We start from the raw sequence: 17,694 nt of genomic DNA on the forward strand, positions 1-17,694 counted from the left end.
AATGATTAACTAAATTGCTCTACACGGTTTCTATTAGCCCTACGAGGAGTGTTTCAAATGGCCTTTGATTTTTTTGTCCTGGTTTTGTGTAAGTCCAGTAGATTTCTCAGGGGCACGTCTTAACAGTCCCACCTTATATAATTGACATTCCCTAATTACAGTTCACTTGGAAATCAGCTACTCTTCTGGAATGACCTCCTGAGATTTATCTGTGATACTTAAAAATTTGCAGGAGGCCCCTCAAGAAAACATAAAAAGCTCTATAGAACTGAAAATCAGAGCTCTAGAAGAAGCTATGAACAACTAGAGTGTAACAATAACACAGTATCAAGGAATATAAATATGGGGCGGGGGTTCGAGTGCATCTGGGCACTTACTAAATTCAATAAACAAACACGAGCCAGTTTTCTAGCTCTTGTTAACGTAAAACAACTGATACAAATGCATCAATAACATTAGGGTTTGTGAGGGGTGATTTAGGGACAGCCACAGGAGAAATCCTGCAAAATAAAACTTGTACCTTCAAGGCATTTTATTCCTCTCTCTGCTTGGAATTATCTTGGGTTGATTCTTAAGATATTGTTTTTCACTTGTATGGGAGTAAGGGGTCCATAACTCATTTCAGCTGTGCCACTCATGAGTTATCAGGTCTTTCATACCGTCTGAGATAAAAATCATAACCCATGGCAGTCCATTTTGTGTGTTTTATGAATGCCCTCTGAGAAACAACATCTCATTTACAATTGGAGCCTGGAGCGAGAGTAATTTTTGCATCAACTGAGCACATCTAATAACACATAAATAATGTAAATTGTAAAAACAACAAAAATAGACAGGTTAGTTACTTACGTTTGAAAAATGTTGAGAATGTGGCTGCAGTGCTGATGAACTGTTAACCACTGTCCGGAAATCTGTATTTTGTTACAAAGAACAGTTAGTTCCAAAACTCAATGAGTATGGTATGTGAGGCACATTAATCAGCAGTTTTAAGCTATGTCATCGCTGAGGGCTGGATCCTCCAGAGTATTGAGCACTCTTGCCCCAGTCCAAGGCACTTAATGTCCCATTAATGGAAATTAATTGACCTCAGTGGTACAGCTCATAAGTTTAGGCACATTCTTAAATGCTTTGCTATATCGAAGCCAGAGTGCTCAGCACTTTGCAGGATGGAATCCTAATAGCCACTTCAATAGGGGTTCACTTTAATGTAAAAACTTCAATAGGACTTGAAGATGGTCAACACCTCACGGGCAGCATTCAGCATCTTATTAGGAAGGGTCTGAAATATTTAAAATATTTTAAAAGTGTTGCTTTTAAGCTTGGTTTATAACACAAAAGAATATTAGTTATTTTAATTTTAGAATATTTCAGGTTTTGTTTTTATAAAACCACATGAATCAAGTGCTCTCTCTTCCTTGTTTACAACAGAAAGCTCTATTATTGCAAGACCATAGATAATTCCTCATGATCATTCCTCATGTTACTTAACTACTCTCTCATTTGAGTATTGTGAGAGGTAATAGAGAATCAGTGCTGGAATTACAGCTAAGAACAATTTTGCTGATGTTATACAGATGTTATGGGATTACCCATGTGCTATGTATTTTTGTTTGGTGGGGGGTTTTTTTAGACTTGCTAATTAAGATAAACTTTTATGTTGAGTTCAGATTTTGAATGGAGCCATGTTTTGTTCTGTTAGAAGTCCTAGAAACACATTCTCAAAGTATCTCCAATTATAGTGCAAGTGAAATGTTTTTTACTAAAGTCTAGCTAAAAATACCATCTGGAAACCCACGATGGTTCATTTAAAGTAGTAGATAGCAGTAGTTGTAGTAGCAAGATGTTGCATTAGTCTTCCGCAGTTCAATGGGACTACTCTGTGCCTAAAGTTAGGCATATATGTTAAATCTTTCTGGGATCAGGGATTAAATTTGCTAGTTCCACGAATGCAACATCCTGATACTACTACTGTCCACTACTTCCAATGAACCAGAGGGTTTGCAGATGGCATTTTTGCCCCAGAGCGCGCGTGTGTGTGTGAGGGTTGGCAGTATGAATTTGGAGACATTTGGTCCAATTTCTGAGAATTTGATGATTACTACAGTTATGTTCAGACTGGAAGCATTTTATGTACCTATCACACTGTTGGCCCTTCGTAATCATAACATTATTAAGATAAAAATAAGAGATGGAGTAATACTAAGAGGTCCAACACTTTTTATTTACTGTGTTTTGACCTGTAGAAATGCTAATGAATGGGGTGGGGGTGGGGGTCTTTTTGTTAATTTAAGGCTGCCAGGTGCTGGGACCAAATCCAGAATAATCTCCAGCTCCTCCTTCCTCCCACAAAAGCCGTTGTTGACACCGTACTGCACGTTGGCTATATGTAGGGAAGGGAAGTGGGGAGGCCTGTGGTAACTTGCTGGAGGATTCTCTGCAGCTTGAGGTCTTCAAACCACAATTTGAGGACTTCAATAACTCAGACATAGGTTAGGGGTTTGTTATAGAAGTGGATGGGTGAGATTCTGTGGCCTGCATTGTGCAGGAGGTCAGACTAGATGATCATAATGGTCCCTTCTGACCTTAAAGTCTATGAGTCTATAACTCCATCTTAGGCTGATCATTGGAGGCCTGATTCAAAGCCCAGGGAAGTCAGTGGGAGTCTTTCCACAGACTTCAGTGGGCTTTGAATCAGGTGTTACATCATCAGCCAGAAATGAGTGCTGAAGTACAGTATGTCGAACCCTCACCCTGGTTCCTGTTCAGCACTCTTTCCTATATTGACTAACACCTTTGAGTTCAGTGGGAGTTTTGACCTGAGAAAAGAGTGTTTAAAAAGCACCTTTAAAACAATTAGATGAGAGTCAATTAGCTTTTCAAAGCATTGCACAGACATTAACTCATCGTCACAATATTCTCGGGAGGTAAGTAAAGGCGTATTATCATTCTGACTGGATAGTTGGGGAAACTGAGACACAGAAAAGTTAACCACACTGAATCTTTGACGAAACAGGGAATAGTTCTCAGAAATTTCTGCATCTCAGCCTTAAAATCAACCCACTAAGGAATGCCTTTCTTCTAATATCCAACCACAGTATAGTTTAAAAAACAAAGCACTTCATCAGTACAGCTCAGTTCATCCTGCCTCTTGTGTATGGAAGGTTCTTCCCCTGCATCTCCCTATTTTTCTTAACATGCCCCCCTGACTCTCAGATCTGGTAGATATATGCTGTGTTTTAACCTAGGTAATAATGATGTCTTACTTAGCAAACAAAGACTGACATAGCTACTGAAAACTGCTGTTGTATGATGGACGCGTCCCGGTGACTGGACTGTGCTGTGCTGTGACTGAATAACAAGCACTCTTCTGATGAGGTGCATCTTCAATGGCTAGTAACATAACATGAGCCATAAATAATTATTAGTAGTAAGTTAATCAGTCTTTGTTATTCACTCCTCCAGGTCTTCTGCTCAAATGCAATCCTGAAGTCGGACATGTGCCAGTGCAGAGACCTGGGCATGGTACTGTAAACTTTGAGGGAGGGCCTGTCTGTCTTCTGGTTTTTTACAGCACCGTGCTGTGCTCTTGCCACTTTATGTTGTACAGGAGCAGTCCACTGTATGTGGGACCAACTGGATCTTCCCAGTATCAGAGGCGTAGCCGTGTTAGTCTGGTTCTGTAGAAGCAACAAAGAAGACTGCTTGCATCCGAAGAAGTGGGTATTCACCCACGAAAGCTCATGCTGCAAAACGTCTGTTAGTCTATAAGGTGCCACAGGATTCTTTGCTGCTTCTATGGATCTTCCCAGTGGCTTTCACTTGGGCTTAATTGATCTTCTGTTATATGTTGGTGATCTGGGCAATATCGCTACCAAGTAAATTTTACTTCTATATTTCTTTTTCACAGTCTTCTCCCTGAAAGTAATGGTAGCAAAACACAGGAGTCTAAATCCTTCATTACACATCTTTTACTACATATGTAGGCCCCTACCAAATTCATGGCCATGAAAAACCTTGCCATGGACCATGAAATTTGGTCTTTTGTGTGCTTTTACCCTATACCATATAGATTTCATGGGGAGACCAGCATTTCTCAACTTGGGGGTCCTGACCCAAAAGGTAATTGTAGGGGTTGCAAGGTTATTGTAAGAGCATTATGGTATTGCCACCCTGACTTCTGTGCTGCCTTCAGAGCTGGGCAGCAGCAGCAGCACAGAAGTAAGGGTAGCAGTACCACAACCCCCCCTACAATAACTCTGTGACACCCCCAGCCACCCACCCACCCACCCTCCACAACTCCTTTTTCGGTCAGGAGCTCTACAATTACACCACCATGAAATTTCAGGTTTAAATGGCTGAAATCATGAAATTTACGATTTTTAAAATCCTATGACCATGACATTGACCAAAATGGACCATGAATTTGGTAGGGCCCTATACATATGCAAGAAATCATGTTAGTATTTTTCACTTACATTATAGCTCTCTTTTTTTTTTTTTGCTGCACTCCAAGACTGTGACACAAGTCTATACTTTATCTTAATAGCTTGCCTGACAATTTAAATGACAGGCTCTCTCTTTGAAACACTCACATAACTCCAATTAATGCTAATGTGAGTTATGCATGCACATCAAGAGATGAATACATACCTAAGTGTCTTTGTTGCTTATTTAGATGCCATAAGGTTAAGAGGAAAAGTCAGAGATAATTTAATAGAGTTTTATAGTTTCACTGAGAAATAGTGGAGGATTCCAAAGAGAATGATGAAAAGCTATAAAAAAAAGTTATGAAAAGCTTAATTGAAGTTTAGAAGTGATTAAAATCTATTCTGGTTTCTGGGTCCAAAGCCATTCAAGAAAGTATTTATTCATTTTGAGCTAAAACCATCAGCAGTCACTATTTGAATCTTCTCTCCTGACAGTATGTCCCAGTTACATTCACAAAGCAGTCACAAGATCTTTTGCTAAGGGGAAGATCTGTTGCTACTTGTCCCATTTGAAAAAAAAATCAAAACTTATGGAAAGTGCCCAATGAGTGTGTAATATTTTATCTGGAATATCACCCTCAATAAACTGTACTAGTCATGGGGTACATGTGAGTCTTTATGTATTAGTGGACTAGTGATGTGGATATCCAGTATACTAGCAGAGGGAGGGGTGTGTGTGTGTGTGTTTGTGTGTGTAAAAACAGAAGATAGTAGTTCTGGTCTTTTTAGATAAGAGAATGAGAGACAAATATTGTATATACTGCTCAACTAAGGACTTGGGCAAATCATTCCCTCCTACACTATCTATGAAGGGTGCAGAGAACTCTTTCAAACTTGGTATTACCAGCAGTTGCAATTGTATAAAGTGTCTCACAATATTTGTGTGTTTCATGAAGTCCAGCTCCTGGAAGCAAGTTATTTGGTGAGAATCTCATCTTTCATTTAAAAACATTCGAAGTCTCAAGCCCTCATTGTTTCATAAAAAAAGCTGGAATCTGCCTCCTGATTTTTGGACACGTGGGGTTGGCAATGCTGCAAATGACCAAAAGTCGTGGATGGATAGAAGTTGAGCCTAAGTGGCATCATGCCCTCACTCTTTCAACCCTGTAGAAGCCCCTTCATGTGAGCTCTGTGCAGGGGCGGCTCTAGCTTTTTTGCCACCTCAAGCACAGCAGTCAGGCTGCCTTCGGCGACACGCCTGCTGGAGGTCCACCAGTTCCGCAGCTTCCGCTTACCCGCCGCCAAATTGCCACTGAATCCACGGAACCGGCGGACCTCCCGCAGGCATGCCACCGAAGGCAGCCTGCCTGCCACCCTCACGGCGACCGGCAGGGCGCCCCCTGCGGCTTGCCACCCCAGGCACGCGCTTGGAGTGCTGGTGCCTGGAGCTGCCGCTGCCTCTGTGTCATGTGGGCCTCATAGGTTTTGTGCTATGTTTGGCGGAGCCAAACAAGAGTCTGTCTATATGTCATAATTCCTACACAAATACCTGAGCATATGCCCATGGGAACTGATGTTTCCCCTGTTAACATTTAACTCTTCTAGACATTTCTCCAGGAATATAATGGGGAATGGTGCTAATAGCTAGGCCTTGCTAACCCAGCCTTATCCCGCCTTGGATTGCTTGAGATTTGCCAGATTTCCCATCAGATTTTAGGACAGTTGTTTGGAACAACAATCTCTACGCATACCAGGGGTGACCAAACTTAGAATTACTCTTTTAACTTTGGCCCTCCAACATCATTTTTACATAAATGCGTAATCTGTCTGATTTGTTATTGTTTAGTTTAAAACCTGCCAAAGATCTAGCCAGGTGGACAGCTTTACAAGAGTAGGTTCAAAGGGATGAACGAAAGTCTGCTGGTCTTCATAAAATCTATAAATAACAATCTTTGTTTTAACAGTATTTTTTTAATTACCACATACCCCTATGGAAATCAGTGTTTGACACATGATACAGAACTGTAATAACTTATCTTGAAAACAAATGAATGTTTACGATATAGATGACAGCTTTACTTTCTCTTTTGTCTGTGAGAGAATAGGCTTATTCTAATATGTTTCAGACTCTCAGTATCTTACTATGTTCGTTCACCAAACTTTGTATTTAGAAATTCATCTTGAGTATAATGAGAACAATCTGTGTGGTTTGGTTGTTGTTGTTTTGTTTTTAAATAATGTGTAGATATAGTCATCATTGTGAATTAGGTATCAGCCAACCCTGTCTACAGTTACTTTCATAGAGGTTTATCCCAAACATTGCCCAGTTGAGAATTGCATTAGCAACCTGTGAGGAAGCTGGTGAACCACACAAGGAAGCACATTATAGCTGCATTCAGCTTTAATACCGAGGTGTGGCCCATGTAGAATACTGGTCCTGGTATGCAGTGCTCCATCTTGATCAAGGAAATGCAATTTTATAGTATAGAACTCTTTTGGGACCATATTTGGCCCATGAGCTGCACATCGGCCAGTACTGCTTTAATTTATACAATTAAATGCATTTTATTTGAATATTGTGTCCCTACAGGGGATCACAAAATGCTTTACTCAGAGTTTATAGACAACTAAAGAGGGGAAAAAAGACATTAAGATGTGATGAGAATGAGAGGTAAAACTTGTAAAGATAACATTTCTATAATCCCCCCCTTATAGATTCACATAAAAATTGCATATTTCACACTCTCATGTAAATCATACAATTAAACAATATAGAAAATCAGTGAATCATATGTTGGTTAGAGGCTACATCCTGCTTACTTCCAGTTACATGGACTAGTTACATGCATAAGGCAAGCAGGATTTGGCCTCATACTGTTGAAATATTTTGTTAAAACTGAGAAAAAGAATTAGTGTTTAGTGCTAGAGGTGTATGCAGGATGGCCCCTGATTCAGCAAAGTGCTTGAGCCTATAAGTCTCTCTCTGTTCAGCAAAGCACTTCATGCTTTACTTTAAGCACACGAAAAATCCCATTGACTGTCTGTGTAGAAGTAAATGGGAATGCTCCCTGTGCTTAAAGTTAAGCATGTACTTACATATCCTATTGAATCTGGGCTTGTGAATAATCTATTTACAAATTTCTTGCTGAGGGACAGAGGCAATAAAAGCTCAGTTCAGCTATTGTATCTGTGCAAGTTTACCAGGGAGTCCTATTTTTTAAACTGCAGTTCTACTCCAAAAAGTGACTGAGGCCTTGTCTACACTATGCACTAAATTGCCACCGCTGCGATCAATGCAGCTGCATCTATTTAATGGGTCTGGTGAAGACACAATAAGTTGATGGGAGAGCACTCTGATGTCGACTTAATTAATCCACCTCAACGAGAGGCGGAAGCTTTGTCGAAGGAAGAGCTTTAAGTGAATGTAAGTTATGTCAACTTAAGTTATGTAACGTACATAACTTAACTAGCGTAACTTACATTGACTTACAGCATTAATGTGGAGTAGGCTTAAGTAAAAATACCATTGTGCTTTACGCAAGGCACAGTCAACCTGTGGAACTTTTTGCCAGAGGATGTTGTGAAGGCCAAGACTATAACAGGGTTCAAAAAAGAACTCGATAAGTTCATGGAGGATAGGCCCATCAATGGCCAGGATGGGCAGGGATGGTGTCCCTATCCTCAGTTTGCAAGAAGCTAGGAATGAGTGATGGAGTGGTAAGTTGATCACTTACCTGTTCTGGTAATTCCCTTGGAAGCACCTGGCATTGGCCACTGTCGGAATACAGGATCCTGGGCTAGGTGGACCTTTGGTCTGACCCAGTATGGCCATTCTTATGTTCTCAATAGATGCTCCCTGAGTGTATTTGTTGTCATTTCTGCTTCCACTGCTGACTGCCATTCACTCTTGTTTGCAATGCAGAGCCACCATAACTATGGGAGAGAGATCAGGATTCTCTGCTGGCTTGTGCATCATCAACTGAATATTTTAATTGTTTTGATTGTAAAATTTGTACTGTTGTTGATGTGTGAGCCAGAAAGAACACAGCTGGACTTTGAAATTCCATGTTGCATTTGCTGGGCTAGTGGTTAGTAAAATAATCTTTTTATTTACAAGCTGAGTATGTTTGATCTGGAGACATGATACAAATGGAACCTCACAATGCCATTTTCAAAAGCCACGTTGTAAGATTCAGGCAGGCTTTGAGGGTGAAGAAACTGAAAGGAGTTTGATTCTTATTAGATTCTGCAACAAAAATACTGAAAGCCCTATATGAAGTCCACGCAATCAGACAGACAGCAGCTGCAACTTTTATTAGGTTTGAGTCAAAGTAATATCCTGAGATAAAAAGGAAATGCAGATAATTGACTGGCATTTATTTTTGCAAAGCCAGTCAGAGATTGCTATCTGATCCAAACACAGAGAGCACTGTTCAGCCATATGAGGATGTTACAGACCAGTTTCATCCCTGGTGTGTCTCTATTAACTTCAGCTTAGTTACAGCAGTGATTAAGCAAGCCGTTTGTTTGTAAAAATAGCTTCACTACGCAAAAGGGTTAGTTATTTAAATGGTCACGTTAAACAAGATATTACTAGAATTACTCCTTCCTCAGTAGTTGGAGCTCCTGCATGTGGCTTTATCAACCCTGGGACAAGGACCACAATAGAAATAACAGGATTAAACTCAATACCTTTGAGATATAAGTAGGGTTGCCAGGCATCAGGTTTCTGACAGGAACGCCCGGTCGAAAAGGGTCCCAGGCGGCTCTGGTCAGCTGCTAAAAGTCCAGTCAGCAGCATAGCAGGGCTAGGGCAGGCTTCCTGTGGCTCCCAGAAGTGATGGCATGTCTGGCTCCTAGGCACAGGGGTAGGCACAGGGGCTCCACACACTGCCCCTGCCCCGAGCACTGGATCTGCAGCTCCCGTTGGCTGGGAACTGTGGCCAATGGGAGCTGCAGGGGCAGCGCCTGTAGGTGAAGGCAGTGCACAGAGCCCCCTGCCCCCTCCACCTAGGAGCCAGACATGCCACCCACTTCTGGGAGCCGCCTGAGGTAAGTGCCCACTGGCCAGAGCCCGCACCTTGCACCCTAACCCCTTGCCCCAGCCCTGAAATCCCTGCTGCGCCCCCAAACCCCTCATCCCCAGCCCCACCCCAGAGCCTGCACCCCAAGATGGAATCTGCACCCCAACTCCCTGCCCCAGCCCGGAGCCCCCTCATGCATCCCAGACCCCTCATCCAGAATCCACACCTCCAGCCGGAGCCCTCACCCCCTCCTACACCCTAACCCCCTGCCCCAGCTCAGTGAAAGTGAGTGATGGTGGGGGAGAGTGAGGGATGGAGTGAGCGGGGGCAGGGTCTCGGAGAAGGGGCAGGACAGGGGCTGCAGGGTAGAGGGTGGGGCAAAGGTGTTCAGTTTTGTGTGATTAGAAAGTTAGCAAACCTAGATATAAGGTAGATACTTTGGGTACAAACCTATAAGGTGCTTGGTACAATCAGCTTGGACTCATTTGAAAGAGAGTTTATGGAGCCTGGCACCTGCTTAGGAAATAATGGAAACTGGGTGTTCAAATCCCCTAGATGGCTTTGAAAATCTCAGCCACCGAGTTCTTGTGAAGTGTGTTGCCTAATTCCTACCATCTTCTACATTTATTTACAGAAATAATGCTGCGTTGGCTTCTAATATTGGCAATGAAAAATTCTCTATATAGAAACAGTGTTTTTATATGTATTACCCTTTTTCGTTTTTAGATCATTCTTGTGAGTTCTTCACATAATGACCGGGACCAGAGCCTTTTCATGAGCATCGATGAAGGAGCCACTTTTCAAAAGCAGCCCATTACCTTCTTTGTGGAAACCCTGGTTTTTCACCCAAAAGATGAGGATAAGGTGATTGCTTACACCAAGGAAGGCAAGGTAAAGCTTGGGTGTTCTCGACCATCACACGATGTTTCTAATCAAATTGTCATGATTTGCTGATTAGGTTTATACAACATGAGTTGCCTAAGGGGAAGCAATGCCCAGTTCCTGAAATGCTCCTTTCTCTATTTCAGTAAATTGTATCAATCTCAAAATGCCATTGTCCTTTTAGAGTGTTTTCATTCTCTGTCATTTCTTGTTGATATTGATATTGGCAATATAATCTATCCTGTAATATAATTATAGTTAAGTACAATCCTAGAAACTTTTTTTCCCTAGAAATTAGCCGTAAGCAATTGTACAGTGTGGCAGAAAGTTGACTGAGCTGAAATATTGGCTCCAAAACCATTCTTGGTTTGTAAAATAAAATAAAATAAACCTTTATTTAGGTGTAAAGCAGAATAAGATTCCACTGAATCAGTAGATCTGTAGAAAAGTAGAATACTCTCTTTGAAGTATTCAGACCACATACAGTTTTAGAAGTCATATCAAATTATTTGTAGACTTTCAATAGTGTTCTGGATTATTGCTCCTTAGAGTATAAAGATTTATGGCATTTTTCTGGATGTGTTAATGTAAACACCTGCAGTTGAACTCATAATCCAATAAAAATGTATATATGCAATCTTTTTTCATAGCACCAGAGCTAAAGCTGTAAAATCATAGAGATCGTGGTCCTGATTCTGATTTTACTTACCACTGGTTTATATTGACATAACTCTATTATTACTCCTGATATGTGCAACACTGAGTGAGATCAGAATCAGGCCCTTTAAGCATTGTCACCGTGTATGGGGGGTTTATCTTGCTTATGTGATGAAGGGAGTAGAGGGCTGTTCATTTTGTTGTCAAGTATTGCACAGATATTACTGTGACAGTCTTCTGAAGTTTCATTGAGCTACCTTTCAGGAACTGAATCTAAAGCTATGCTCAGCTGATCACCAGTGGTTCATGCTGTTTCACTATTTACAAACAAGGCTACATCTAAAAGAACTCATGTCAGTTTTGACTGTTTCTGCCTTACAAATGTCATGGTGGATTTCTTTGTTTTGTTAAGTCAGTTTTAGGTCCTAAATAACGTACAAAAATGTTTTGAAAATTTGACAGCAGCAAAAATATTTACATGGGAAAAATACAGCACAAAAGCCTTCATTCTGGAAACCTCTGTTTCTGGTGGAATAATCTACTAAGGGAAGTGGTGGAAGCTCCCATTAAAATTAGACTGGACAGAACACTAGAAATGTGCAGTAAGTAACAATCCTCTATTGACCAGGAGAAGGATTAGGTGATCTAATAGATCTTTCCTTTCTATCAGTCTTATAATTAAAGCAGTGAATCATAGGGACATAAAAGACCAAATTGTGCAGTCTTTACTCAAGATGTATGTAAGAAAAGCTATCATTGGCTGGAAGGGGAGATTTACCTGTGTAAATCTTGAGTAAGGACTGCAGGATTTGTCCCAAAGAGAGTAGAGGAGAGAAATTCAGAGCTAGAGACGAGGGAGAGAGAAGGACGAGATGGAGGGCAAAGTTCAGAAGTGGCATAAAAAGAGAATCAGTATGTTGAAATCCATGGCCCCAGAGGTAACATATGCCTTAAGAGAGCTCATAGTCTGGATCCTAGAGTTGTATAATTATATTTCCACCCTAAGTGAAAGAAAGATGTATCAGAAAACTCATGAGAACAAGCTCTCAACCCATTACTTGCAGTAGCATTTTTGAGTGCACAAGAATGCAGGATTGAACTCTTTGACAAATAGCAATCTGCAAGATTCTGTCTCCTGGAGCATCAATGTTCTCATGATTTCTGGCTTGATTTAGTACCTACTTTATATAGCAAAACCTGGATTGTTCTTCTATTGAGTACCCTGTATTTTATTTAAATAAAGCTCCAATCTCTAAATGACACTCTGTAACTGAATACAAATCTAGTCAGTGCGGTTGGGTTAATCCACTTACTGGCTCAAGTCTGTACTTTCTTTTTTTGGCTACCAAAATAATAATGAACATCAATCAGTTGTTCACTGAGACAATATAAATGCTTGATTTCATTTTTAAGACTTGACAGGGATCACAGGAGATTTTAATTGTTTCTTTGAAAACTGTGTGAGGGTGGGGAAAAAACCTGAACTCATGTATTCTGTGGCCTTATAAAAAGTAACTACATTAATGTAGTGCAAGGCTGGTAATTAACAGAATACAAACTAATTCAGAAGTGTTTTCTGAAACTGAAAGTTTTGCCTTTTCCATTAATGCAACTTTTACACCAAAAATGTAATTTCAAATTTGATGTTTGTCATGGGTAATCAAAAATAAAATACACGATGAGCCAGAGTTTTCTCTCATTTAGGGCCTGATTCAGCGAGATATTTTAGCATATGCATAAATGTAAGCATGTGGAGAGGTCTTATTGAATTTAAGTTAAACACATTCTTAAATACCTTGCTGAAATGAGGTCTAGCTCATTACTCTTAGATATACCTCTTTTTATTATGATAAATTATTCCTTCCATTCTTGGTGGTTTAAACTCTTCAAGTTTGTGTTTAGTTGTTTTTTGGCCAACGTCTATATATTTGTATAGGATACATCTATGCCACGCTAGATATCTTCTCCGTTTTTCTAATCCTTAGCAAGTCATTCCAATTTGCTTCCTTACCAACTGTTGTTCTCCCCTGAACTCTCTTTGTTGTTGTCTTTCTGACTGATAAAGGGTGGTATTCCAGAGGCGCTTTCACCAAATTCATAGACAGAATGTTATGTCCCTTTTCTCATTACATGCATTTCCTATGTCATATATGCAGCCTAATACCACCTATAACTTATACCTTAAACAACAACAGGCTGTACAGTGAATAGCCACAATGCAGTGAACACTGTCTCCTATTCTGGTCACTTTACTTCACATTTCCATGGAACAAAGCCCTGTTACTATGCATTATAGTGCACGATAGCTGGATAGTGTTGTTCTTTGGCCGTTCATATTATTTCTAATTACAAGAATTAGTCGAGAAAAGGTGTGTAACCCTACATTCTTAAATATGTAAATAACACACTACCTAATATCCATAATAAAAGTGCAATATATACATAACGGACTCATCACTTTCATTTGAGCCTCTCCTTTTACAAACAAGTGTCTTTCTGAGTGTTCCCTATGAGGCTTTGCACTGCACACGGACTGTGCCTTAACAGATAAATGAGGCCTTGCATTGAAAGGGAGAAGTTTTCCCCATGATTTTCATCTGAAATATGGCAGGGGGAGGGAACATGTGTAAATTGAATGAAATAACAAATACAAGGGACTTCAATGTCTGTGTATATCTGACTTCTTAAAGTTGTGCTAGGGGTTACTTTATAGCTACAGAGGAGAATTCAATCAGAACCTCCAGAAGGCAATGAGGTAGTCTTTGAATGAATAGTGTTCTGTATCGTGCATGTCATGAAACGAGAATTATATCTGTGCTGCTGACATACCTTGTCTCAGTGTTCTTGTTGTTATTAGCACATTAATTTCTGAAATTAAATGTGGTGGGAAAGAAACCAAGCCCAGTGTTACCAACTGTGACCATTGCAGCCCCATCCCCTACCATCTCTACGTTACCTCTTTTGAGGTGGCTGTTGCTCCCTGGGGTACAATCAGGGAGCAGTCTCTGTGCTTATTAGGATCCCTATTAAGCAAGTGCGTAAGTTCATCTATATTCAGCAAAGCTCTTAAGCATCTGATTGGCTTTTCACGAGACTTAAGCCTGTGCTGAACATTAAACATTTTAAGTAGGGCTGTCAAGTGATTAAAGAAATTAATTGTGATTAATTGCACTGTTAAATGATAATAGAATAACATTTATTTAAATATTTGTGGATGTTTTCTACATTTTCAAATATATTGATTTCAGTTACAACACAGAATACAAAGTGTACAGTGCTCACTTTATATTTATTTTTTATTACAAATATTTGTACTGTAAAAAACAAAAGAAATAGTATTTTTCACTTCACCTAATACAAGTATTTAGTGCAGTCTCTTAAAACGAAAGTTGAACTTACAAATGTAGAATTATATACCAAAAAACCCTGCATTCAAAAATAAAATAATGTAAAACTGGTTGAAGCATCAAGGGACATATGAATCTTTAGCGCATCTGGCATGTAAATACCTTGGGACGCTGGCTACAACAGGGCCATGCAAATGCCTGTTCTCATGTTCAGGTGACATTGCAATTAAGAAGTGGGCAGCATTATCTCCTGTAAATGTAAACGAACTTGTTTCTCTTAGCAATTGGCTGAACAAGAAGTAGGACTGAATAGACTTGCGGTTCTTATATTTTACATTGTTTTGTTTGTGATTACAGTTATGTAACAAAACCCCTACATTTGTAAGTTGCACTTTCATGATTAAGAGATTGCACTACAGTACTCGTATGAGGTGAATTGACAAATACTATTTCTTTTGTTCATCAATTTTACAGTGCAAATATTTGAAAAAAATATATAAAGTGAGCACAGTAAACTTTGTATTATTCTGTGTTATATCTGAAATCGATATATTTGAAAATGTAGAAAAACATACAAAAATATTTAATACATTTCAATTGGTATTCTATTGTTTAACAGTGCGATTAATCACCATTAATTTTTTTAATCATGATTAATTTTTTTGAGTTAATCACGGGAGTTACCTGCAATTAGTCAACAGCCTTAAATTTAAGCTTTGCAGAATTGGGGCCTTGAGCATTTGCACTTGGCTGGCCCCTGTGTAAGAAGAACCAAGGGAGGAAAAATTCCCTTCCACCCCTTCCTCTTGCACAATCACAGCAAGGTTAGTAATAATCTGATCTAAAATGAAATTGTGCATTGTTTTCATGGAAAACAAGGTGTCATTGACAGAGCATTTTACTCTTATATGTATAATTTTTTAAGCAAGTTTGTCTTGGTTTCACTTGTTCGAAAAGATTCAAATGTTAATGCTTTGGATTCATGTGAAATCTGTCATTTTAATAGCTTATTTCAAAGTCCCTTGGTTAGCGACTGTCTTTTAAAATTTAAACTGTTAGCAGTGCTCTACCAGCTAATATTTTTCTTTTTTCTTTGAAGCTCTATGTGTCAGTTGACTTGGGGAAAAAATGGACTCTTCTGCAGGAACGAGTGTCAAAAGACCATATTTTTTGGTAAGAGGCATACATTGTTGTTAGTCTCCAATGAACAAATGAAAGGAAAAAGTATCTGGTACTAATCCTCCTAGGTGTTTCCTGAGGCAGGAGGAAGGATAATAAAACAAATTTGACATCTTTTGCTGGGGCAATTCTAGTCTCCTGTTCACCTGAGTCCAATCTTGCAAATTTAAACTCATACTTACTCAGACAAGGAGCCCCAATTGACTCAAATGTAAGAGTTTTCAGCACTGCGGTATAGTGATGTTGGTTTAGAGAAAATTTTAATGTCCGCTCAAACAGCACTTCATTTTACTGATAAAAGTGATCTCTAGAAACCAGACGTATCAATCTAGAGGGAAAATCTATAAAGTTAAAGGCTGAATCTGGCATATTAACTACATCTGTATAGAAAAATGTTCATTGTCTGGGAAGCAAGTGAAAAATCATGTTTTTTTGTCCAATTCGCAAAACTTTTGCTGTCTTTCCACAAATATGGTGGGTTGTTTTCACAGGGAGAAAAAAAAAACTGTTTGTTGGACAAAAATGGCCACTGTTCTATGAAAGTGACCCTAAGCCAATCTGTGAAAATGTGTGACTTGTTCCAGAATGGAAATAAACCTTCATCTTCTGTCAAAAAAAGAGAAGAAAAATTGTGGTCAGTTGTGGAAGTGATCAAATTTTATATTTAATCAATTGCCTGAATTCTATTGGGGAAAAAAAAATGAAAAAAAAAAACAAAAAAAAATCAGCTTCCACATGTGGGCTTTAATATAACAAATACAGAGGGTTTAATACAATTCTAATTTTAGCATTATCTAGTATTCCAATTATACCCACAAAGTGCTAGACACTGTCTATCCATACAGGAAGACATGGTGTCTCCTCAAAAGATCTTATCATCGTAGTTCCTTTGGTATTTCTGAACTGCGTAAATTGCATTGCAGTGTGAGTATCTTTATCCTTGTGCAAAGTCCTCTCTGGCTTTCAAGATTATGGAGTTAGCCAGCTGGTGGCCTACACTATAATGGACTTAACTAATTTCAACTACCTTCCCAACTAGTGCCTGTGCTTGCTGTGCTCCCCTTCCCCCAGTTCTTTAGGCAACTGGGGTATGTCTGTGCAGCAAAAAGTCTCAGAGCCCGAGACAGCGAACTCAGGCATGGGGAGTTTGTGCTTCAGGGCTAAAAATGGCAGTGTAGGTGTTCGGGCTCGGGCTGGAGCCTGGGCTCTGAAACCTGGTGCTCTACAGGTGAGACACTAGGGAGACTCGCCCTGGCGAACCCAGCAGGGGCTCTGCTGATCATCTTATTTGGAGGTTACTCTTTGTAAAATATGGATATTGTAAAGTAAGGATATTATAATTCATACAAATATGAAATATTATGGTCAGACTGGAACCTGGCAATCGGTCCCAAGTACAGGTTAGCATGTAGAGGCACTGCCCCAGAAGCGGGATGGGTAGCAAGCTGTGAGTCTGAGTCACGATGTGCTTCCTGCTTCCTTCTTGGTCCTAGGAGAAGTAGTATATTCTGTTTGTTGGTACAGATTACTTACCCCTATATCAGCTCTGGTGGACCTCTTTTCCACCTGCATGAGAGAGAGAATATCAGCTCCTTTCTCCCTGCAACCCCCTGTCACACAGTAGGGCTGATCATTGAGGCTCACAGCATTATGTTTGTGCCACAAATGGCCAAATTCCATTCAAAACTCACGTGAGCCGGGAATTTCCAAGGTAAGATAGATCCTTCTTCTTACATAACCATCATTATGAAGGTTCTTTTGAGTCTGTCTTAGCTACCTTGTCCTGTACTTTTAAATTTAGAAGCAACATTCTGGGCCAAATTCTGCTCTGGTTTATTCCCCATTTTCTTCACTGGGGTTGCACAGGGTATATAAGTCAGGATGGCGTATGGCTCACTGTCTTTAATATGAGAAAAACATGAATGTGCTTGCAATTCTATCATCTTGTGTTTTTTAATCCTTGGCCATTATGATCCTTGATCAGTTCAGGTAATATTTATTTTTTATTTTTGTGTTGAGATCAGTACTGCTATTAAGATGAGATGGACTGAGAGAATATTTTCATTACAAAGTATTTAAACATGGGAGGTGGAGGACAGACACAGAGCAGGGGACATTGGCCTGGTAGGGCACTGAATGAGCAGTTGACAGGAGGATTTTCAAAGATGATATAATGAA

General features: G+C 39.8%; 1 protein-coding gene across 9 annotated transcripts in view; it reads left to right on the top strand.

Annotated features, from left to right (window-relative positions):
• Positions 1-17,694, top strand: part of SORCS2 (sortilin related VPS10 domain containing receptor 2) — a 489,498-nt gene that overhangs the window by 345,125 nt on the left and 126,679 nt on the right. For 8 of the 9 annotated variants that reach the window (XM_045018304.1, XM_045018301.1, XM_045018303.1 and 5 more), the window contains 2 exons: positions 10,178-10,342; positions 15,437-15,510. In XM_045018304.1, coding sequence (XP_044874239.1) covers positions 10,178-10,342; positions 15,437-15,510 — 239 coding nt within the window. Of the gene's footprint in view, positions 1-3,322; positions 3,376-10,177; positions 10,343-15,436; positions 15,511-17,694 lie in introns of those variants that run through there. The other variant, XM_045018309.1, reaches the window with a different exon arrangement.

Source organism: Mauremys mutica, chromosome 5 (assembly GCF_020497125.1).
Source record: "Mauremys mutica isolate MM-2020 ecotype Southern chromosome 5, ASM2049712v1, whole genome shotgun sequence".
Classification (NCBI taxonomy): domain Eukaryota; kingdom Metazoa; phylum Chordata; order Testudines; family Geoemydidae; genus Mauremys; species Mauremys mutica.